This window comes from Crotalus tigris, unplaced genomic scaffold (genome assembly GCF_016545835.1).
Source record: "Crotalus tigris isolate CLP2741 ecotype Arizona unplaced genomic scaffold, ASM1654583v1 scf7180000018891.247784533:1973344, whole genome shotgun sequence".
Taxonomy (NCBI): Eukaryota; Metazoa; Chordata; class Lepidosauria; order Squamata; family Viperidae; genus Crotalus; species Crotalus tigris.
The window spans coordinates 977,663-1,002,500 of NW_024097260.1; the positions used below are offsets into that span (position 1 = coordinate 977,663).

The window sequence follows — 24,838 nt, forward strand, 5'->3', positions numbered from 1 at the left end:
TTAGGATGCTCTTCTACAGTGAGCAGACCAGGGTGTACGGAATAATAGTCAAATATTTGGAATGTTAATGAACACGCAGACACGGTTTGCAAACTCTCCTTGGCTGGAACCGTTCAGCGGTTATAAATATATAATGCAGCCTGCATCCAGGATGAGGCGAAACGGAAACGATAAAAATGCAAATGGCTTTCTTGGGTGGGGGTGGGGGTGGGGGGGCTAAGTCATCTTTTACGAGATGCTGTAGGGGAGTTGTCTCTTTGGTGTTGGCTGGCAGGGGGCTGTAAAACTACATGAATAATGGGCCTTGGATCTTAGAGGGTAATTTGTCCTCTTGCCACGGATTTGACTCTATCGGGAGGTAGAGGGAAGGGCTGGCTTCGGTTGGGGAAAAAAAAAGGAAGGTGGATGCAGGTGGTTGTCGTCTTTTCTTCACTTTTCAGAAAGAGGCAAGTCTTGGAACCTTCTTCCCTTCCTTCCTTCCTTCCTTCCTTCCCTCCATTACCCTCCCTCCCTCCATTACCCTCCTTCCCTCCCTCCCTCCAATCCTTCCTTCCTTTCTTCCCTCCCTCCATTACCCTCCCTCCCTCCAATCCTTCCTTCCTTTCTTCCCTCCCTCCATTATCCTCCCTCCCTCCAATCCTTCCTTCCTTCCTACCTTCCCTCCCTCCATTGCCTTCCCACTCTCCAATCCTTCCTTCCTCCCTCCCTCCCTCCCTCCCTCCAATCCTTCCTTTCATCCTTCCTTCCTTCCTTCCTTCCTTCCTTCCTTCCTTCCTTCCTTCCTTCCTTCCCCACTTCTCCAGGTGAGAGCTTTCATCTGAAGTTTAACCTCAAAACCTGGAGGCCACAGGACCTTTTGGGTGATGGTCCCACAGTTCCAAATTTGCTTGCTTTTTTTTTTTAAAAAAAAATAAGAAGCTTCAATGAAGGAAGTCCACAGATGGGCCAAAACTCTAGATTTAGAGGCAGGATCTCCAAAATACCACCTGGAGACCCACCCTGGAAGAAGGGAATGACTATTAGCCATGCTTGGGATCGTCCTGAAGGCACTTTATGGCCACTAGGATCCAGGGAAGCTGTGTTAGATGGGTCTTTGGTCTAATCCAAGTGGAAAGCTCTTCCTGTCACGGTTTAACCCCACTCCCAAGATGATAGTTCTGAGCAGATACTAGCAAAAGCCCAGATGTCTGCACAGCTTCTGTTGTACAGGAGGGATGGTATTCTTGCTTTGCAAGGTCAAAAATCAGGCCGGGCTCCCTTTATCTGTTCCTGCTCAGTATTTACTACCAGCCTCTCGTTTGCATTGGTCTCTCTGGTCCAGCACTGTGGAAAACAGAATCACTTCGCGGTTTTCTCTTCATGCGATAGATTACACCAAATTAATGCGAGACGCCCAGTATTACAAGGGGGCTGGCTTGTACCAATCGCTAGAGTCTGGAGGGAGAGGGAGTATTATGAATTAAGATTCATCAACATGAGCCCCTATGCCGAAAGGATGAAAGATGTGTACGGCGAGGCAGCAAGGGGAGGAAGAAGTATTATGCAGTACGCAAAGCTTTCCCCTCTCCCCCCCCCCCAGTAATGAGAGGTCTGCCACCAGACAGATGGCCTTGATTTTTTTTTTTAACAAAATTTTATTCAATTTCTATAGGTGAGGAAAAATAGGAACAATACAGGTATGGTAAAGGGAGGGGTGGAAGGAAAGGGGAAGGGAATAAGGAATTAGGGTAAAATAAGGATAGGTACAATCACATATTTCAACAAACAAGCAACCGTCCGGATCCTAATAATGAGTGAATATCATATTCAACCATTTTTAACAAAGCTTAAACTGTAACATATTAAAAACAATTAGTAAACAAATACATCGATCTATTAAGTAAACACTACTAATAAAATCTCAAAAAAAAAAAATAAAAATAAATCCTAACAATCAAAAGCAACAAATGAAAATCAGTAAATCAGGAAAAGTAATCGTATCCTCCAAATGTTAGTTAGAACTCGATTAAAAATCAGTCATCTCTTCTAAAATATTTAATATGTTAGATGGCCTTGATTTTTTTAATCCTTAATTTGGAATGGGAGGTTTTCTGGGGCCTTCAAGAAAAAGGGAGAGAGGACAAGCAACCCCTGAGCAGCGGGAAGAGAAATCCACCAGAAATGTCTTCTGGTCAAGAAGGTGCTTGACGCCATAGTGTGTTTGAGGCTTCTGATGATCTCAGAGCAGAGCTGGGAAGGAGAGCTGAAACTGGCTGCTGTTGTGTAGTTGTGTTTCCCCAAGTGTAGGCTCCTTCCAGGTGGATGGCTTTGCTTCTTGGGATCTCCGCAAGCAAGGGCCCTTCTGGATGGGAAACAGCAGCTCGACCACCTAGCTGGCACCTAGGACAGTGATGGCGAACCTTTTAGAGACCGAGTGCCCCAAAACTGGCCCCGCCTCCGCCCCACCTCCTGCCCCGCCCCCACTCCACCTGCCCGCAGGGCTGCTCACCGCCTCCAGGGCCCGCCGCAGATCGCCCAGGCAGCCCAGCAGTGCCATGGCGGCCACGCCCTCTGCCCGTGCCCCGCAGCATGAACTGTGTATGATGGGGTGTGAGGCAGAGTCTTGCTGCCTGGCTGCCGTGTCCTTGGCTGCGCTGCTCCGCGTGGGCTACGCTCAGGTGCGACTCCTCCAGGGGGGCGGCTGGTGAGGAGGGGGTCATGGGAGGAGGCGAGGCTGGGGCAACGGCACGTGTGCCCACAGAGAGGGGTCCGAGTGCCGCCTCCGACACTCGTGCCATAGGTTTGCCACCACTGACCTAGAAGGTTGCTTGGAGGAAGGAACCCCCTTCCTTCTCCTCCTTCTCCTTCTCCTTCTCCTTCTCCTTCTCTTTTTCCTTCTCCTTCTCCTCCTCCTCCTTCTCTTTTTCCTTCTCCTTCTCCTTCTCTTTCCCTTTCTCCTTCTCCTCCTCATCCTTCTCTTTTTCCTTCTTTTTCCTTCTTCTCTTTCTCTTTCTCCTCCTCCTCCTCCTCCTCCTCTTTTTCCTCTTTTTCCTTCTCCTTTTTCTCCTTCTCTCTCTCTTTCTCCTTCTCCTTCTCCTCCTCCTCCTTCTCTTTTTCCTTCTCTTTCTCTTTCTCCTTCTCCTCTTTTTCCTTCTCCTTCTCCTTCTCCTTCTCCTCCTTCTTCTTCTCTTCTTTTTCCTTCTCCTTTCTCCTTTCTCCCTTCTCCCTTCTCTTCTTCCTCCCCTTTCCCTCCCCCTTTCCCTCTCTTCCTCTCCTTCCCCCTCCCCTTCCTCTTTCCCCTTCTTTCTTCCTTTCCTTCTTTCCTTCCTTTGCTAGAAGGTTCTAGATCAGGGGTCCCCAAGACCCAGTCTGTGGACTGGTACCAGTCCGCGGCATGCCAGCAACCGGTCCACACAAGCAAAGCCCCATCCCCGGGATACAGGCAGCACACAAATCCACGCACTCTCCGGTCTGCGGAAAACCTCTCTCCACGGAACCGGTCCCTGGTGCCCAAAAGGTTGGGGACCCTTGTTTCTAGACTCTTCATCTTTCCTATTGGTTTCAGTCCAGATTATTTTGAAGGAATACATAGAATTGACGAGGAAGCCAATTAAAGCCCCTGCTTCGCCCCCCAATCTCCCCAAAGTGTGCCATTTTCCTTCCCGAAACAATTCCCAATGGAAATTCAAAAATCCAAAGGGAAAAAACCACAAACGCTTAAATTAGGATTCGCCTTCAAAATGTTCAACCAGAGCTTTTCTTAGCTTTGCAAAAAAACCTGCCCAAAATCTGTTTGGCTTCCTTTTGGAGAGCAGTATATCTTCTCCCTTGAATTATTTAGAAGGAAAGTTGTCTAGACGTTAAAAAACAACCACAAGACTTTAATAATAAAGTGACCTAAAAAGAAGGTTTGATAAAATAAACATTATATCAACTAAATTTGGCTCAGACAGAAGTTTGACAGTTTGGATGAATCTAGCAGGTGATGAATCTCCATTGACATCCCATTTCAGGGAGGCAGAAATTGCCGACAGGGTTGTCTGCCTCTCCACCTGTTTGTCCATCCATCTCTTTGTCCACCCAACTGTCCCTCCATCCGTCAATCAGCCTCTGTCTATCTATCCGCATGTCTGCCTGTCCATCAGTCTGTCCATCCACTTAGTTGGCTATCTCCATCTATGTCAGTGGTTCTCAACCTGTGGGTCAGGACCCCATTTGGGGTCGAATGACCATTTCACGGGGGTCGCCAAACAACGCAGTCTGCCATTTTTCCCCCCCTTTTCCTTAGCTGTGCTACTCCCTTTTATTCTATTGGCTTTCGAAAGCCAATAGAATAGACTCTCTTGAATAGAATCTAATTCTATTGGCTTTCAAAAGCCAATAGGAATGTCCAGGCTGTCTCTGCCCTGCTGAGCCTGCCAAAAGTCCCATTCTGCAAACAGTGCTGCACCAGTTGAGTAGTCCTCGACTTATGACCGGTTGAGTAGTCCTTGACTTACGACCGGTTGGGGGTCGCAGCATTAAAAAGGTTGAGAACCACTGATCTATGTGCTTTTCTGTCTGTCTGTTGGTCTGTCTGTCCATCTGGATGAAGTCTGTGTGTTTGGACAGGTTTTTTTTGGGGGGGGACAAGGATAGTATCTTACGGTCTAGGCAAAGCTGCATAAAACATAAATAGTATCCTCTATATAAGATACTATCAGTAGGAATCCAGGATCTGCCCAGGGACCAGATGGCTATTTCTGTATTTCAAACCGCATAGTTGTGTTCCCTCACAAGGCAACCCACAAACTCCCCCCCCCATCTAGTTCAGATCGAAGCGCAACCATCCTTATTAAAAGTTCAAAATTGCCAGGAGATTAAATTTCTAGTCCCATGGCTATTTGTCTTTTTTTTTTTTCTTCCCTTCCTTCTGCAGAGAAGGAAATTAACACGCACGGAGCTGCTTTGTGTAAAAATGACCTTATTTACGGAAGCTAATGACTATTGGTCTCTCTTTTAAAAAAAATACACAAAGCAAGAGGAATCTAATTCCATCTAGAGGAGGTAGAGTGAGGAATTGAGTTTAATTTCCCCCCCCCAACCTTAAAATTATTATTATTGTTTACACTTTCCGAGGATAGTTGTGGGTTCCGGAACAGAATATTAGCTTCTTATCCTCCCATTTTCTCTTCACAATAGCATTGTGAGGTAGTTTAGTTTGAGGAAAGAAACACTACCATATTTCCCCAAAAGTAAGACCGGGTCTTATATTATTTTTTGCTCCAAAAGATGCTTATTTTCCGGTTAGGGCTTATATTTGGGGAAACACAGTAGCCAACCCCCCCCCCCAACCATCTAGATTCATCTTTTCTCAACATAATAACAATAACAACAACAGCAGCAGCAGCAGCAGCAGCAACAACAACAACAATAATAATAAAGCACCACTTGAACACGTGGAGTACCACTTGAACATCATTGGCATTGACAAATTCGCCATTAGTCAATTGCAAAAGGCGGCCTTACTAGGAACTGTTTCCATCCCACAAGGATATCTGTAATAACATCAAACATCCACATCTGCCTATCCCAGGTCCTGGGTAAGGACTCGATAGGTAGACAAAAATGCCAAATCCAGTCTGAACATCTGGCTGACTGTGCGATGAGCCATCATCATCATCATCATCATCATCATCATCATCATCATCATCATCAAGTTGGAAGAGACCTCGGAGGTCATCTAGTCCAACCCCCTGCTCAGGCAGGTAACCCTATACCATTTCAGACAAATGGCTGTCCAATCTCTTCTTTAAAACTTCCAGTGCTGAAGCATTCACAACTTCTGGAGGCAAGTTGTTCCACTGATTAATTGTTCTCACTGTCAGGAAATTTCTCCTTAGTTCTAGGTTGCTTCTCTCTTTGGTTAGTTTCCATCCATTGCTTCTTGTCCTGTCTTCTGGTGCTTTGGAGAATAGCTTGACTCCCTCTTCTTTGTGGCAGCCCCCGAGATATTGGAAGATTGCTATCGTGTCCCCCCTCATCCTTCTCTTCTTTAAACTAGACATCCCCAATTCCAGCAACCGTTCCTATTATGTTTTAGCCACCAGTCCCCTGATCATCTTTGTTGCTCTTCTCTGCACTCTTTCTAGAGTCTCAACAGCATTTTTACATTGTGGTGACCAAAACTGGATGCAGGATTCCAAGTGTGGCCTTACCAAGGCATTGTAAAGTGGTATTAACACTTCATGTGAACTTCATTCTATCCCTCTGTTAATGTAGCCTAGCACTGTGTTGGGTTTTTTGGCAGCTGCAGCACACGGCTGGTTCCTGTTTAAGGTATTGTCCACTAGGACAATCCCTCTCACAGTTTCTAATATTGAGCAAGGTACCACCTATACTATACCTGCGCATTCAGTTTTTATTGCCTAAGAAACATTTTGAGAGAAATAACCACAGTTCCGCCATTCAAACTAGTCCTCCTGCATCCAGGTGACATTTATTCATGGCCTTCAACATTAGGACCACCCTAAGGACTGGACATATGTAACTTCTTACAGACTTTGGTCCACAGTGGAGAGATCAGTTGCTAACCATGCTCTTCTGACATGGCGTCCTCTTGGAACTGAATCATTTGGGATCTTATGTAGTCCAAATAGACATGCGTGAAGGTTTTAAATCCATTCTAAATCTATATAGAAAAAGAGATTCAAGAGAAGAACACTAGGTTTTTCTCTAGATCACGGGGGGGGGGGGGAAACTATGCCCCCCCTTAATGACCTATGGTCTTCAACTCCCAGAATTCCTGAGCCAGCCATGAAGTCCACAGGTCATAAAGGGGCCATGGTTCCTGCTGCCTGGCTGAGGAATTCTGGGAGTTGAAGTCCACAAGTCATAAAAGGGCCAAGTCTGAAGACCCCTGATCTAGATAGTCTTCTTATTTCCATGTGTGCCATTGTCCTCCGTTCCGTGTGCAGAAGATCAGGTGAACATCTTCAGATGTTCTGAAACGAGGCATCATGAATGGGACCTGCCACCTCCCGTCCTTGCTGATATAATTGACAGACTGACGGAGCCCTCAACCCTGTTTTATTATAGTCAGAAATGTGTCCACCATCAGAGATTTATTACCTGAAGCAAAACCGCATACGGATTGTCTAACCACTTCTTTGCCAGGCTGTGATTTGCCATGGAGGACAAATCTTGCATTCTGGGCTCAAGAGCTGCCATTTTCATTTTTTAATTTCGGCAAGGAACGAGGTTTGCATTTTAATAGGGATTGTCATCCTCAGTCCCACCTGAAAATGTTAGGATTTGACCTTTGGGGTAAGGCTTATTTATTTTTATTTATTTTTTAAAAAATACCCCTTCCCTTGCTGCTCGAGCAGCGTTAATAAATTTTGCACTTTCCATCTTCGTGGCTGCCAACCTTTAGCGAAAAATAGACGTGACCCTTATTTTGAGGGCCAATTTCATGGAAAGAAAATGTTTCTATTTTACCCTAAGCTTCTTCCAATAAGTCCTTCTGCTTGCAGTTCTGGTCTCTACTTCTTATTTGCGTGGGAATCTGCAGAAATGCTTCTGGCTAAGTTTAAATACATGGTGGCTTTTTATTATTTAAAGAGATGTTCTTGAACATGAAGTTCAGGTGTTGTTTTTTTCCTTTTTAATAGACTGTAGAAGAACAGACAGAGCCTGGGGTGGAATCAAAAGAGGAATTAGCCTGGAGCTGTTACATTCCCACAATTGTTCTAAGTTCATCCCTTCTTAAATTCCTTTTATCTAGTGCCATTAGTTGACTCTTGTATATACAAAATAGACTTGGAAGGGACCTTGTAGGTCATCTAGTCCAACCCTCCCCACCCAAGCAAGAGACCCTACACCATTTCTGACAGATGGCAGTCCAGTCTCTTCTTGGAAGCCTCCAGTGATGAAGCTTCCACAACATCTGGAGGCCAGCTGTTCCATTGGTTGATTGTTCTCGCTGTCAGAAAATTTCTCCTTATTTCCAGGTTGAATCTCTCCTTGATCAGTTTCCATCCGTTATTCCTTGTCTGGCCTTCAGGTGCTTTGGAAAATAGGTTGACCTCCCTCCTCTCTGTGACAGCCCGTCAAATATTGGATCACGGCTATCAGGCAAGAGCAATAAACTAGATTAACTAGAATTTCATGAGTGGTCCTGATTCTTCTTTTTAAACACTAACCTAGAGAAGCATTAATGGGATTCAAGAGAGCTTGGACTTAGAGCTTTTGTGGCAACTTAACGACTCCAGGCTGATTCCTCTCTTGACTCTGCCTCCAGTCTCTGCTCTTCTCTTACATAGACTTGGAATGACCCCGTTGAATCAGTCTGTTTGGGGGCAAAATAAAGCAAAGAGGAAAATGGTAAAGTAGCACGGATAGGCTTCCAAGTGCCCCCCAGGTTTTCTCGCCCCCCCCAAATGCATTAACATATTTAGTTAATGGAAATGCCCCCTTTTAAAAAAAAATGGTGTGAGACTTTTCCCCATAAAGCAATGACGTGTTTTGTGAACTGTGTGTCTGGAGTAGGATACGTAATACAGCAAGGAGATATTTATTACAGTTGGATTCTACCAATATGTAGAAGGACATATTTTACATGGTAAATTAACCTGGTTTTATTATGTTAGTGGATATAGGATTGCCGTGGTTTTATTTCCTTTGTTAACAGATCGGTGTTTTAGTCCATCGGCCTCAACCATTTTCCTCTGCAGTTTTTCCAAGCAGACGCAACTTTTTTTTGTTTAAAAAAAAGCCACTCTTCCCCAGATTTATAGCTGTTAATATAAACCCCCCGAGAAAACATATTTAATGACTGCAACATCTCTGCAATCTTCTTCGTTACATAAATTTTTCTCAAATTTAAATTCTAAGTCCAAGCACAGTCTTTTTTTTTTTCTTGTGGGAAAATAAATGGTCTTTCTTGAGGCTGCCGACACAACTGAGGACTAGAAACCCCTCTGTAAGGACCCACCCCACTTTGCATCTTAAGAAGACAGAACTCTTGGAATAATTCTTCCAACAGCAATCCTTTATTAAGAGAAAATGGTTGCAGGCGTTCTAGACAGGACTTGGGGTCCAAGCTCTCCCATTCAAGGTTTTAAGGGGTTCCCCAGTAGCCCCACCCAATCAACCCCCTCTTTCAGCGACAGTCTCAGACATTACACTCCCACCCCCTTTTCATTACTGCCCGGCTGGATGGAGACTTCAAAGAAACTACATGAAAGGAAAACGGCCCCATTCTTATGGTTAGTTCTTTTGCAATACACACATTCAGCTCCTTAGAAGTATACTGAAGGAAGTGAGGGCCATAAAGCCCCTTTGTTCACCCCCTTCCCTTCATCGTATGGCAGAATCCAGAGAAGGCGGAATTGGGGTTTTCTATATTTGATAACTAAAGATGAAATATAATTGGATTCTGACACCCTCGTTTTCTGCCCTTATTTCACTCATCGGAGTCAGGGAAATTGATTTGAAGGAAAGGATTTCCTGCGCTCTCTCTTCCGCCTTCAATCTCTCATTCTAGACACCTCCTCCTTTGCTGTCGCATTGAAACTGCAGCTTAATTACAGGTAATTATTGATCACTTAAGGATCACCAGTTGACAAATTGAATTTCCACACTCTCGTTTGAGCGTGACTGACAGAGGGCCGCTGGGAATAAGAAATGGACATGATCAGCTGTGACAACTCACTTGGGCGTGTGGCTGGCGAAATGGCAGTGCCTTCTCTCTCCCTTCAGAGAGGGCTGGTATCCTGCTTGCAGAAGGATGGAGAATTCAATCCTGCCAGGATGTATTAAGACCACCAGGTGTGAGGTTAAGGATGGCATGTTGACGTGCCCCCCCCCAAGGAATTGTTGACAACCCCAGAGCCCTACTCTTCTGACGGTAAATCTGGCTGACATGTCCCTGAATGGCTGAACTTCTCTCTTTTAATCACGAGTGGAGGAGGGACACGGTTGTGCTCGTCTGCATATTTAGCCAGAGATTTTTTTTTTTTGAAACCAAAAGAGGTCTAGATGGATGACTCAGACCCAGACAAGGAATTCCACTAATTTGCACATGTTCCCTTGAGCTCAGGCTGGAAGTATCTTGGTCTGTTAAACTTGGAAGACTTGAAAATACAAAGGAGAAAGGAAGGAAGGAAGGAAGGAAGGAAGGAAGGAAGGAAGGGGAAAGAGATGGGAGGGAAGGAGGGGAAAGAAAGGGAGGGAGGGACATAAGGAAGAAAGAAAGGAATGGGAGGGAGCAAGGAAGAGAGAGAGAGAGAGAGGGTAGAAAGGTAGGGGAAGGAAGGAAGGAAGGAAGGAAGGAAAGAAGGAAGGAAGGAAGGAAGGAAGGAAGGAAGGAAGGAAGGAAGGGGAAAGAGATGGGAGGGGAAAGGGAGGGAGGGACATAAGGAAGAAAGGAAGGAAGGGATGGGAGGGAGCAAGGAAGAGAGAGGATAGAAAGGTAGGGGAAGGAAGGAAGGAAGGAAGGAAGAAAAGGAAGGAAGTAGAATGGTTTTATATCTTTCAGAATCTTTGTCATTGCAACTATCCAATTCTCTTTGAAGAAATGTAAGAGTTATAAGAGATTTTTCCTCTAATTGCAAAAGAAGAAAACATTTCCATTCTCTTGAAGTGACATAAACAGATTGACCAATATTCCTCTTGCTACCTTTACGGTCAATCATTAGTTTTTGTGATAAGCAATTAACGATTTCTACCCACCTGTCCAGCAAACATATTTTCGTACTGTATAAAGTTTCAGCACCTCAGACAGATCCTAAAATGAATCTAAGAATCCTTCCTTCTTTCCTTCCTTCCTTCCTTCCTTCCTTCCTTCCTTCCTTCCTTCCTTCCTTCCTTCCTTCCTTCCTTCCCTTCCTCCCTCCCTCCCTTCCCCCCTTCCCTCCCTCCTTCCTTGCAGCAGGTAGATCCAAAGCATTCTCTTTCTACCATTAATCAGTTTTAAATCCATCAAACTGACAACAGCTTCTTCGTTTCATGCAAAGACTAAAGGCCAGCTTTTAAGAGCTCGTGTTTAAAATACGCGAAATATCCTAATTTGCTTGGCAAGGTTTTCTTCTTACTGATGCTCATTCATTGTCAGCATACAGTCATTGCATTTTCTGCTGTGCCCTGCTGTTTTTCCCCAACCCCTGTAATGTCCTTTTTTTTTAATTGAATGCTCTATCATCCTTCCTAGAGCTAATTTTGCTGTGGTTGTCATGTTTGATGCAAGACCCCAAGATTGGTGAATGTTGCACTTTTTAAACCCACTGGCAAGAAATCACATTACACTCAGGGTAATTACATTGTTCTAAAAATGTGATTATATGTTTCGACAACCAACTTCCCATTAAATTACCTCAGATCAGTCTCAATCTATAGGTTAGAATCCTCCTGATTTAGATGTTAAAAGTGTAATAAATCTGAGATGGAGTCATCTGCATATCTATATATCTATATCTCTATATCTATATCCATATCTATTATATCTATTATACCTGTCTATATCTATATCTATTATATCTATCCATCCATTCATCCATCCATCCATTCACCCACCCCTATCTATCTATCTATCTATCTATCTCTCTCTCTCTCTCTCTCTCTCTCTCTCTCTCTCTTTCTATCCATCCTATCTATCTCTCTATCTATCTGTCTATCTATCCATCCATCCTTCCATCTATCCATATCTATCTATCTATCTATCTATCTATCTATCTATCTATCTATCTATCCATCAATCCATCCTTCCATCTATCCATATTTATCTATCTATCTATCTATCTATCTATCTATCTATCCATCCATCCTTCCATCTATCCATATCTATCTATCTATCTATCTATCTATCTATCTATCTATCTATCTATCTATCTATCCATCTATCTATTTCTATCCATCCATCCTTCCATCTATCCATATCTACCTATCTATCAATCTATCAATCTATCTATCTATCTATCTACCACATCACATCACATCACAACTAACACTGGCAGTTTTGTTGTGCCATGTTATACTAATCGGTCTGGCCATTGCTCATGTACTTAATGGGCTGAGAAGAAACACAGCCTTGGTTTTGGGATGTATTACTGTAGTTGTGTTGTGTCACACTTAAGAGAGTTTCACCTGATTGTTCTGAATGGGTTGTCCCACGTGGTAGGATCGTGGTGACATCAAAGAGCTCTGAAATCCAAGCTCTTACTTAAGCCAAGGTTAATTCCTCTTTGTTCTCTGTACGATTGACAGCAGAGGTGGGCAATCTCAACATTGGCACACCACATGGCCTCCCAAACCACATTCTTGGGTGGACTCACGTCTGCTTCCTTACGTGCAAAACTATTCTCCTGAGTTTGATATATGAATGTATACCTGGGGAATAGAAGAGAGTAAACAGTAAGGTCAAATGGAAATGAAAACGTTCTGATTAATGCCAGAATTTAGATAGATGAGTGAAAGTTCGTTCTCCGAGTTTCTGGGTTGGTTTCCGAACTTTTCATTGCCAGGCTAGGTAACATCTTCAGCGGAGTTTAAGGGATGTGACTCGAGATATGTATTTATTGACAAGGCTTATTCTAATATAGAATCAAGGGATAGAATCAAGATCACATGAAGTGTTAATACCACTTTACAAGGCCTTGGCAAGGCCACACTTGGAATACTGCATCCAGTTTTGGTCACCACGGTGTAAAAAAGTTGTTGAGACTCTAGAAAGAGTGCAGAGAAGAGCAACAAAGATGATCAGGGGACTGGAGGCTAAAGCATATAAGGAACGGTTGCTGGAACTGGGTCTGTCTAGTTTAACGAAGAGAAGGACGGGGGAGGACATGATAGCAGTGTTCCAATATCTCAGGGGCTGCCCCAAAGAAGAGGGAGTCAAGCTAAAGCACCTGAAGGCAGGACAAGAAGCAACGGATGGAAATTAACCAAGGAGAGAAGCAACCTAGAACTAAGGCAAAACTTCCTGACAGTGAGAACAATTAACCAGTGGAACAACCTGCCTCCAGAAGCGGTGAATGCTCCAACACTGGAAGTTTTTAAGAAGAGACTGGACAGCCATTTGTCTGAAATGGTATAGGGTTACCTGTCTGAGCAGGGGGTTGGACTAGATGATCTTCAAGGTCCCTTCCAACTTTATTATCAATAATAATAATAATAATAATAATAATAGAACATCTGGCTGACTGTGTGATGATCCATAATAATCATAATCATATAAACACTCTGTGAATGTCAGTTTTCACCCAGAACCGTACCTTTTAATTTTCTCCCCAAAAACTGGATTCTGTGATTTTTTTGTTTTCTTTTGACCTTCCGATCTACCCAACCATCCTAGGATTTCTGGATTGTCTCCGTTCTGAGTTTGAACTGAGCCCCATCCTGCTTACCTTCCAAGTCAATCAGAAAGAACAACTTTTTTTTTTTAAAAAAATGCTCTTTAGGTAAATCTTTCAATGCCTTTTCAAAAAAAAAAAATGTCCACATCCAAAGCCGTGATATTCATTTCCCGTCCCATTGTAACTAACGTGAAGATGATTTTAAAACTAGCAGGAAAAAATAAGTCCCCACCCCCCCACACACACCTCTAAAAATCCATTTGCTTTTCACGGTTTAGAAATGGTGGTTTTTCCATAGTGGCTTCTGCCTTTCCAAATGACTGCTTTATTAGTAGACCAAGGGCTGCAGCCTACTCCCTTACCTGGGAGTAAATGAGCTTCCAACCCAGTGGGCCTCCTTGTTAAGAGTAAACGGACACCAGACTGCAGCGTAATCCTGTTAGCATTGTCAACTAGCTGATTGATTTCCCAGTTCTTGCTTCAGTTCAATTCTTTTGTTTTGGCCCTGAGCCATGTGGATTAAAAAAAAAGAAAAAAAATATTCCAGCTGGAAAGAAACACCATCCTCTCAAATCCGATGTAAAAACAAGCTTGTACAAGGCGAAACCTCTGCGCACAAATGTAAAGCCGGTGGTTCATAAAAATTTAAGCACTCTTGTTTCCAGCCACTTACTTTCCCGTCAACATTTCTCTTTAGGCGGATCTCCCAATAAAACCGCATCAACAACAGCTCCTGTTAGGGCATCACTTTGGAGTTGTTCAGAAATAGATCTTCCTATTTCTTTTTTCCTTCCACCCCCCCCCCCGTAAACTCTGCAAATCTATTAAGCCTTCTTTTGTTTTTCTTTTTCTCTTTCATACTTGCAACAAGGAATTCATTAAAAATTGCTGGAGGACCAGAAGGATGAACCAGCTTTTTTTTTTCTTTTTCCCAGCTCTAAAGGTCTTACTTCTGCCTTGGGATGACCAAGAAGGTCCACCTGATTCGTGCATTTTTGTGCGTTTACTAAGGTGACCAACCGTCCTCCTTTAGGGGGGACAGTCCTCCTTTTGTGAGTTCTGTCCTCCCTCGAAAAGTGTCCTCCTTGGTGCTGCTCGGGTGTTTCCCCTGAACTGTATCCGAAGAGGGATAAGAGGGGAGGAGGAGGGAAGGAAGGAAGTTGGATGGGAGGAAGGGATGAAGGGAGAGAGGAGAGGAGAGGAGAGGAGAGAGGGAGTAGGGAAGTAAGGAAGGAAGGTTGAGAGGGCGGATGCAGTTGGGGGAGAGATAGACGAGCGACACCTAAGGTCTTATTTTAAAGGTATTTTTCTCTCTTTTTTTTTTAGTTTTATATATAATGTATGGAAAGTATTATATGTGTTGAAAAGTCAAATAATTTTTTTAAAATAAAAAAAGAAAAGTGTCCTCCTTCATGTCCTCCTTTTCGATATTTGAAGACTAATCTGCAGGGCTTATTTTTTCCTTCATAGAATGCTCAGAACGGCGTTCCGGCACCTTTTTTTTGACGGGTTTTGTTTTCAACTTCTGCATGAGCTGTGCTACTCCCCTTATTGGCTTTTGAAAGCCAATAGGAATTGCTGCTGAGCGCGCCAAAACACCCGGCCGTCAAACTTTGCACATGCAAGTTGCCTGTATTATTGTTGCAGTGAATAAAATGTTTCTTTTGTTTACGATATTTTTTTCTTCCATTTATTTGTGTCCTCCTTTTCATTGTAAAAAAGTTGGTCACCTTACGTTGACTGACTTTGCAGAATGCAAGGAACAGCTCTGAGTTTCCTTGATCTCTTAGTTTGGCCTCTTCAGGTACCTACACTTTTTACCTGAAGAGCCTGAGTAGATAGAATAGAAGAGAGCTGGAAGGGACCTTGGAGGTCTTCTAGTCCAGCCCCCCTCCCGCTTCAGCAGGAGAACCTTACACCATCTCAGACAGGGGATGGTCTAGTCTTTTCTTAAAGGTCTCCAGTGATGGGGCGCCCACGATTTCTGGGGGCAGGCTGTTCCACTGGTGGATTGTTTTCCTAGACTGGAATTTCCTACCTGGCCCTGATACACCTGTCAGCAGTGTTTCTGCTTGGATGCTTTCCTAAAAACATTGTCTGATGCTTGTTGTTGTTCTGCCCCCAGGTTACGCTGTTTGCCTGGAATCCAGAGCTTTGATAAACTAAACTGTTTCCCTGAAAGTAAGGCTTTTCCCCAAAATAAGCCCTAGCTTGATTTTTGGAGGTGGGCCTAATATAAGCCCTACCCCCAAAATAAGCCCTAGTTTTGGGGTGAGGCACAGTTAAAAATCAAGCCAGGGCAGGGCTGAGGGGTGTGGATCTGCCCCATGTGCCCTGCACCCATTCAGCTTGCAGCCAGCCTCTCCTTGCTGGCCCACTTCTTCTTCTGCGTGTCTCCTGCAGCCAGGCCTGCATTTCTGGAAAGGCCACTGCAGCTGAGGACCGAGCCATGAATCCATAGCTCGGTACTCGGCTGCAGAGGCCTTCCAGAAAGGCCTTTGATTGCGAAATGCAGGCCAGAATGCAGCTGTGTTCTGCAGCTGCTCGTTTGGCTGCAGAAGAAATGGAGAAGAAGTGGGACTGCTGGGCAGTATTAATACCACTTTACAAGGCCTTGGTAAGGCCACACTTGGAATACTGCATCCAGTTTTGGTCACTACAATGTAAAAAAGCTGTTGAGACTCTAGAAAGAGTGCAGAGAAGAGCAACAAAGATGATTAGGGGACTGGAGGCTAAAGCATATGATTGCTGGAATTGGGTATGTCTAGTTTAATGAAGAGAAGGACGAGGGGGGACATGATAGCAGTCTTCCAGTATCTCAGGGGCTGCCCCAAAGAAGAGGAAGTCAAGCTATTTTCCAAAGCGCCTGAAGACAGGACAAGAAGCAATGGGTGGAAACTAACCAAAGAGAGAAGCAACCTAGAACTAAGGAGAAACTTCCTGACAGTGAGAACAATTAACCAGTGGAACGACCTGCCTCCAGAAGCAGTGAATGCTCCAACACTGGAAGTTTTTAAGGAGAGACTGAACAGCCATTGTCTGAAATGGTATAGGGTTTCCTGCCTGAGCAGGGGGTTGGACTAGATGACTTCCAAGGTCCCTTCCAACTTTATTATGGATCATCGCACAGTCAGCCAGATGTTCAGACTGGATTTGGCATTTTGTCTACCTATCGAGTCCTTACCCAGGACCTGGGATAGGCAGATGTGGATGTTTGATGGTATTTATTATTACTATAATTATTATTATGGATCATCGCACAGTCAGCCAGATGTTCAGACTGGATTTGGCATTTTGTCTACCTATTGAGTCCTTACCCAGGACCTGGGATAGGCAGATGTGGATGTTTCATGGTATTACAGATATCGTCGCAGGATGGAAGCAGTTCCTAATAAGGCCGCCTTTTGCAATTGACTAATAGCGAATTTGTCAATGCCAATGGTGTTCAAGTGGTGCTCCAGTTGTTTTGGGATTGCACCACTTATTATTATTATATATAATAATTATTATAATTATTATTATTATTACTACTATTATTATTATTATTATTATTATTATTATTGCAGGAGGTGAGCAAAAAAGACACACACCCCTGAAAATAAGACCTGGTGCCTCTTTTGCAGGGGAAAAAGTAATAATAAGACCCGGTCTTATTTTCGGGGAAACACAGGTATTATATCCTTGCCATGTCAACATAAATTGCAGGAGGAAAAGGTGGGGAAAAGTACACAGGCTCTAAGATTTCAAACAGACGGATGGAGAAGTAGGCGTGGAAAACAAGCCCATCCAGAATTCTCCACCTGCCCAGAAGGACAGCTTGTGACTAATGGAAAATTAGTTGCAAACCCAGCCATTTTTCAGCCTAGGTTCCCCCCCCCCACTTGGAAGACAACGAATGTGTTAAATCTCCAAGGGGATCCACACACACCCCTTTTGTCCTCAAAAATCTTCCAACCTTTCCCGCCAATGAAAAAAAGGGGCCTTAGGATTTTGCTCCTTAGGATCTCATGGTCCTCTTTGACCCGGGCAAAGTCGTTGGGTTTAAAGTGTAGGATTGAGAAGGGAGGATTGGCCTTCATTCACGTTTCCATTGACTTTTAAGAATATCCATATAAGTGCTTTGGAAAGGGAAATTTGTTGCGAGTAAGTGGCAATATAAATTTTCTAAATAAAATAAATACATTTAGGATGACATCGGCTGGAAAAATACAGTGTAACTGCAGATCAGAATCTCACAACTCAGCCTCCAGGTAAAAGAGGAGGACCATAGGAGAAGCTTGGGAGAAGGACCTCATTCACTTTGGACAAATTGTCCCGTAGGGCTGAGAGACATGTCAATGCTCCATCTAGTTGTTGCTCTGGGGCCCTGTAGTACACAAAGATCTGTTAGCACTTGGGAATGTTGCTTTCTTCTTTGCCTTAATTGCTCAGGACTAAACCCATCTCTGTTGCTTTCCCGGCAGAGTTAAGGCTGCCCCAGGTGTGAAGATCATCGACATTCGAGTCATTGATCCACACCGGTGGCAAGTTCAACAAGATGTTGACAATGGACGGACACAGACGACTGCTACCATTGTGTGTGAGCGCATTGATCCCAATGCTGAGAACTGGTAAGAAAGCCGGGGCGCGTGCGTGCTTGTGTGCAACCACAGATGCCTTTTCTCATTAAGACTCAGAGGGCTTGTGTGCAGAGGTGTGTGCGCGTGTCCGAGTTGGACAGAACAGCAACTTTTATCGATGTGTCGGTCTGCTTTCTCTTGAACTGAAATATCCAACGTGCCTTTCCCATTGTGGTTCGTAACAATGGCCTCCACATTGTAACCTTTGGAAATATCTGTTGGGTAGGACTTAAACTAGGCATGCACAGAGCATCCGTGGTGACTGCCGTTCATTTTGAAGTGGGAAGCTCATAAAAGTAAGAGTGGGCCTTGAGCTTCAGTTCATCAAGACTCTGGGACTTGACTGTGTTTTTGTTGCCGTGGATGGCGTTGACTAGTAGGTGCATTCAGTTGGCTAATTTGTGAAGATGTGAAATTGTTGTACCCGGATCCCAGGTTTTTGTTGGAGATTGCTCATGCTTCCTTCATGATTTGGGGAAGATGCAGCCGGCATGACTAGAGATCAATTTTGCCTGTTGCTTTACAACATGTAGCCAAATCACCCCCTACCTTTGAGCTGGTTCTCAACATCCTGTGAGAATAAGCACACTCTTTAAAATTAGATGGCGAGAAGAAGTTGAATTTATAATAGCTCAGGCCATCAGGAAGCAAAGTTAGTTTGCAATTCCTCCATCTTGCAAGTATTTCCCTACGGGATTTCTAGGATGTTTTTCGGAATGTGTTGACTTCTTTTGTTTCTTCTGTGTTTTAGATCTGCCAAGAGGGTTCTTCTTTCTTTAGCTCTAGCTCTGAACATGATCATAGACCACCTTTATCAACACTTGGGCCATTTCTCTCTTCTGATCCTCCAGGACATAGTAAAAAAACAAAACAGAGGTTCTGTCTTGTATGATGAACGGTAAAGGGAGCTAGGTATAGCTAGTCTAGTAAAAAGAAGGACTAGGTGTGACATGATAGCGGTGTTTTGGTATCTGAGGGGCTGCCACAAAGAAGAGGTGGGTCAACCTCTTCTCCAAAGCACCTGAGAGAGCAGGACAAGAAATAACAGATGGAGGCTTATCAAGGAGAGAAGCAACCTAGAACTAAGGAGGAATTTCCTGACAGTGAGAACAAATAATCAATAGAATAGTTTGCCTCCTGGAGTTATGGGTGCTTCATCAATGGAGGCTTCAAAAATAGACCGGACAACCATCTGACCTGGATTGTATAAGGTCTCCTGCCTTGAGCAGGGGGCTGGACTAGAAGACCTCCAAGGTACCTTCCCAGCCCTATGGGTCTATGTTCTATCTCATCCTCTGGCTATTTTAGAACCCCTGTAGAACTGTACCACCAGGGTCAAAGGGCTGTCCAATCTCTTGTAGAAAACTTCCAGCAATGCAGCACCCACAACTCAAACTATTCAACTTGTTATCCAAGACAACACAAGAGAAATGTTATGATCCCTGGCCTTGAGACTTTCCTCCCCTAAAAGCAATTGCTTTGGCTGAGAATGGAATGCAGTGGAATTTTACTTATTTGCTTACTTATTTTCTGCCAAAAAGAAGTTTGGGCAGGAAACAAAATAACAAATACACAATGTGAATCACAAGAAATGCAGCATTATCTTAAAGCCAATGTGTAAGTTTTACGCTCTTGGGATTTAAAGGACTGGTTTTGTGTGAAATCCACCCAGCATTCAAACGCAGATAGAGTTTGCATATGTTCCTCTACTCTAAAGAAATAAGCTGTCTCTGGGTCAAAAGAATAGATAGTATTTTGTGCTGGCCAATGAATCCTATTACTTTCTGGTTTCAAAGGCAAATTTACGATCCGTTTCTAATGAGGAGGATTTAACTGTAAATATACTACCAGGCCCACATAGACTTGGTTTATGTGACCTATATTTTGTTTAGAGCGGCATAAAAAAAAAACCTACATTAATAATAATAAAAAATCCTGGGGTTAAAGCAGCACTGAAATGTAATTTTTATCTGGCAGAGAAGAGGGACAAAAATGTTGAATCGAGGTGCATTGCAAAATTTAAGTTAGTCGTAAACTTGGTGAGAATGCAGGAAATGTTTGCTAATCCATGAAAATCGTAGTTGTCACAGTTAACTTAGGTGTTAGGAACAGCAATTTCTGCCTTGTTTCCAGCTACTCGGAATGAATTTTGAGTTAATTAATACTTTGACCCTTTACATTATGAGGTTAGTTTAATTCTTTTTGGATTGATTAACAATGTAAATAAATAAAAAAAATCTCCGCAAGTTCTGTTTCACAACCGCAAATATTGTTGTCTATAGAATAAATATTGATGACCTGCCTTCATTTCAGAGCTCTCCTTAGTTTGGTATTAATTTAGAGGATTTAACCCACCCGTAACACCCCCACAACACCCTTCCCTCAAACAAAATGTCCAGAGTCACATAATATATGTCACAGGGGTTGTTGTTTAATCATCTTAATGAGAGCTTATGTTTTCGGAAAGCCGCTTTCCAAAACGAGACCATCAGCGTTGTCTTTAGTCTGGATTTTAGCTGACTTCAAAGAATTAAGCAGGATCAGATCCGGGGACGACATGGACAAGACGCCACCAGGAAATTTATAGAAGTACAGGGAGTCCTTGATTTACAACAGTCCATTTAGTGACCGTTCAAAGTTATAATGGCCCTGTCATGCCTCTGTCGGTGCCTGAATCTGCGGAGGAAAATGAGGTGGAATGGGACCCTACGGAGAGTGAGGGGTCTGTAGCTTCAGAGGAACGTAGGGAAAAGCAGGCCGAGGCAGGCCAGAGCCCTTCAGGATTGGGACAGGAGGAACGGAGGAGAGAGACAGAGTTCAGGCGATGAGCAAGGGCCACCCCCCTCCTGATCCTAGAGCACGGAGAGAAGGAGGGAACAACGCAGGCCGGCTCAACTACTTGGGAGGAGAGCATCCTGCCCTTCTCCACAAGGCACACCTGGAGCCGGAGATTTAAGGAGACACTGTGGGGGGAGGCATTTGTCGGGAACAAACGCTGATTCCTTGGAGTTTTGTGTGTGTTGTTGCTGATCTCTTGTTCTGTGACTTCTGCTTGGAAACCCGGACTCTCTGACCATTGGACTGGCTGACAACGTTGCTTGGATGTTTATAGATCTTGGACTGTATTTTGGCTTCCCTTTTGAAACTGCTCAGGCAAGCGTGCATTCACACAGACTCATTAGATGTTATGATGTATGTGTCATTCCTTGTTATCTCTGTGGCCTTGAGTAAATTCCTCTCCTAATCAGACTTTATGTGAAACTACTTGCAGCCAGAGGTGTGTGTGTCTTCCTTTGTTTGGAGGCTTGCCAGAAACGTGGGAGCATTTGGGGAAAATTTGGAGCAATTAAAGGGTGGTTTGAATTGCCAGCTGGCTGCATTGCCTCGGTGCTGTGCCCTGGGTCATCACAGGCCCTGAAAAAAGGGACTTATGGCCGTTTTTCACACTTACAACCCCTGCAGCAATCTCCACGATCACGTGATCAAACCTCAGATCCTTCGCAACTGACTCATATTTATGACGGTCGCAGTGTCCTGGGATCCATGTGATCCCCTTTTGTGACCTTCTGCCAAGCCAAATCAGTGGGGAAGCCAGAGTAAGAACTGGGTTACTCACTTATCAACTGCAGGGATTCACTTAACAACGGTGGCAAGGAAGTTTGTCGCCAGAAGATTGGCCCAAAGTCCCCCCAAACTGTATTTTCTTTGTTAGAATGGAATAGAATAGAATAGAATAGAATAGAATAGAATAGAATAGAATAGAGGAGAAGAGAAGAGAACAGAGCTGGAAGGGACCTTGGAGATCTTCTAGTCCAACCCCTGCTCAAGCACGAGAACCTATACCATTTCAGACAAGTGACTGTCTAGCCTCTTAAAAATCTCCAGTGATGGAGTCAAGTGGGCTTTGAAACAGCTTCGGATCTGTAAAGGCAGCCCCCCCACCGCTGTGATTGTTAATAGCCCCTTAAGGAACCATTGCAAATTGCTTTATTATTCCTTTCCTTTGTCTCTGTTTTGCTTCTCAGCCCATCTGAAGGCAAATACCTGTGGGTGGCAAAGCCTACTGTTGCCCAGCAACTAAAGTACATAAAAGCTGGCTGTTATGGCAGAATAGAAACCTTTTGTTCCCAGAGACCATTTAGGGGGCAGAGCGAGAGAGAATAGGCAATTTTACAGAGGAGAATGAAGCCTGGGCTATCAGAGACCTGTTTTCTAATAAGCAGTGCTGAGCATAAGGGGATTAGAAGGGTGACTCCTTTGTTAAAATTCAAAATCACCAGCAAGCTGGATGGATATTGGTTCGGATGAATGTAAAATGGGCCTGTGTTTGCAAAGCCTGTAAACCATATTTCTTGGCTAATGAACGCACGCCGGGCATCTTTTTATTCTCCATTGGGCACAGTCGCTTCCTAAGGGTTGCAATTTACTGATCCATTCAAACCAATGATGGTTAGCTTGGCTATCTGGAAGCTGGGGTTCGTAACCTAGGTTTGTCACCGCCCGCTGCGGTGTAAGGAGAAACTTCCTAACAGTGAGAACTGTTAACTAGAAGTTGTGGGTGCTCCATCCCTGGAGGTTTTTAAGAAGAGACTGGACAGTCACTTGTCTGAAACGGGATAGGATCTCCTGCTTGAGCAGGGGGCTGGACTAGAAGACCTCCAAGGTCCCTTCCAGCTCTATTCTGATTCACCTATTGTTTCGCGTGTTAGGTGGCCCAGCATATCGTACCTGATATTCAAGAAACAAAAGCAAGACCCAGAGCTGGTTATATTTTGTCTGGTCTTGGGAGCTAAGCATGTTCAGTTTGCTATACAGATGGAACACCATTAGGAAATCCAAAAACTGCAGGCTGGACTGGAAAATGTGAAAGCATCCAAGAAGAAGGATGGTTTCTGTCCTGTTCTCTGGAAAACTGCATCTCACCAACAATTGCCCTGAATGTATGGGCAGTTTCACCTTTGAAACACACAGTTTTGAACTGTTGAAGTCGGGTGACACAAGCAGTCCTCGACTTACACAATTGGGACTAGTCCTCGATTTACACAGTTGGGACCAGAATTTCTGCTGCTAAGCCAGACGGTTGCTAAGTGAGTTGTGGTTGCGCAGTGGTAAGAATGCAGTACTGCAGGCTACTTCTGCTGACTGCCAGCTGCCTGCAGTTTGGCAGTTTGATCCTGACTGGCTCAAGGTTGACTCAGCTTTCCATAGTTCTGAGGTTGGTAAAATGAGGACCCAGATTGTTGGGGGCAACAGGCTGTAAACCTCTTAGAGAGGGGCTGTAAAGCAGTGTGAAGAGGTATATAAGTCTAAGGGCTATCTCCCTTCCTTCCTTCCTTCCTTCCTTCCTTCCTTCCTTCCTTCCTTCCTTCCTCCCTCCCTCCCTCCCTCCCTCCCTTAACTGTGCCCACTGCCAGTGGTTCGATTCTCACCAGCTCAAGGTTGACTCAGCCTTCCATCCTTCCGAGGTCGGTAAAATGAGGACCCAGATTGTTGGGGGCAACAGGCTGTAAACCTCTTAGAGAGGGGCTATAAACCACTGTGAAGAGGTATATACTGTATTTTTCCGTGTATAAGATGCACTGTACACAGTCAGGAAATTCATCTTCTCTTGTTCCAGAGATCACCAAATTTAAGAGGCTGAAGGCATCTTGGTCACGTTCAGCTTCTCATCAAGAGACGTTATATGTGCACCGAGGCAAGTCCTTTAAACATACTATGGATTTGATGCCATTCACCCCACTCTCTTCTTCCACAGCCTCCTTCGCCCGTGACAGCTGACAGGTTCTTGTAACCTTAATTTTACAGACTACCCTTCCCTGAAATTAAACTGTATCCATGGGCAAACCAACATGGCAGATATCAAAATCCTGACAGGCAGGAGCAAACTCGCCGATTGCTCCATCAGCCCTCGTAGGGTTTCATAAAACCCTTCCAACTCTCCCGATGCCTACGGGGAAGGATGTTTGAAGCCGTCAAAGGTTCACATGAAAAAGATAGGTGGTGGTGAGTCACCCTGAACATGTTCTCCCAGCTTCATTTGGACAGATGGCTGAAAGCAGCTCTCTGAAGAACCATTTGCTGATTTTGCAGACTCTGAGTCCAATATGGGGGCCATGACCTCAGCTCCATTAGATGCTGTCTAAGGAATCTGGTAGGAAATGGTCTGGACTGTCCTGGACTCACCGAGATATCCTGAAGGATAATTCCTCCACGTTGCCTTAACCTCAGGCTTAGAGGATCAGAGTCAGAGCAAATTGTAGGAGCTGGAGTAAGTTACTGTCCTCATTGTTGGACAGTAACTCTGGAGAATGTCTTCTCCATGCAGAGGGACCATTAGAGGATCAGAGTCAGAACAAGTTATAGGAGCTGGAGTAAGTAACTGTCCTTGTTGTTGGACAGTAACTCTGGAGAATGTCTTCTCCATGCAGAGGGACCACAGTCATGGTCTGGATCAGATGTTTAGGAAGAACAACAAGATAATAAGAAGTCTGGAAGCTAAGCTATATGATGAATGATTGAGGGAACTCGGTACATCTACTATTGAAGAGAAGGACTAGGAGTAACATGTTAGCAGTCCTTGAAGGACACTGAAGGAGAAGAAGGTGTCGACTTATTTTCCAAAGCACCAGAGAGCAAGACAAGAGCAGAAGGTCATTAAAGAGAGAATCAAGCTGGAACTAAGGAGAAATTTCCTGACAGTGAGAACAATTAACCAGTGGAACCGCTTGCCACCAGAAGTTGGGGATGCTCCATCACTGGAGGTTTTTAAGAAAAGACTGGACAGACACTAGTCTGAAATGGTATGGGGTCTCCTGCTTGAGCAGGGGGTTGGACTAGAAGACCTCCAAGGTCCCTTTCAACTGCATTCTTCTATGTTCTGGGTCTCTCTCAGTAGAAAACTGGAGCTGG

General features: G+C 44.2%; 1 protein-coding gene across 2 annotated transcripts in view; it reads left to right on the forward strand.

Annotated features, from left to right (window-relative positions):
- Window positions 1-24,838, forward strand: part of TMEM132B (transmembrane protein 132B) — a 190,808-nt gene that overhangs the window by 63,863 nt on the left and 102,107 nt on the right. For both annotated transcript variants that reach the window (XM_039357355.1, XM_039357356.1), the window contains exon 3: window positions 17,774-17,920. In XM_039357355.1, coding sequence (XP_039213289.1) covers window positions 17,774-17,920 — 147 coding nt within the window. The remainder of the gene's footprint in view (window positions 1-17,773; window positions 17,921-24,838) is intronic.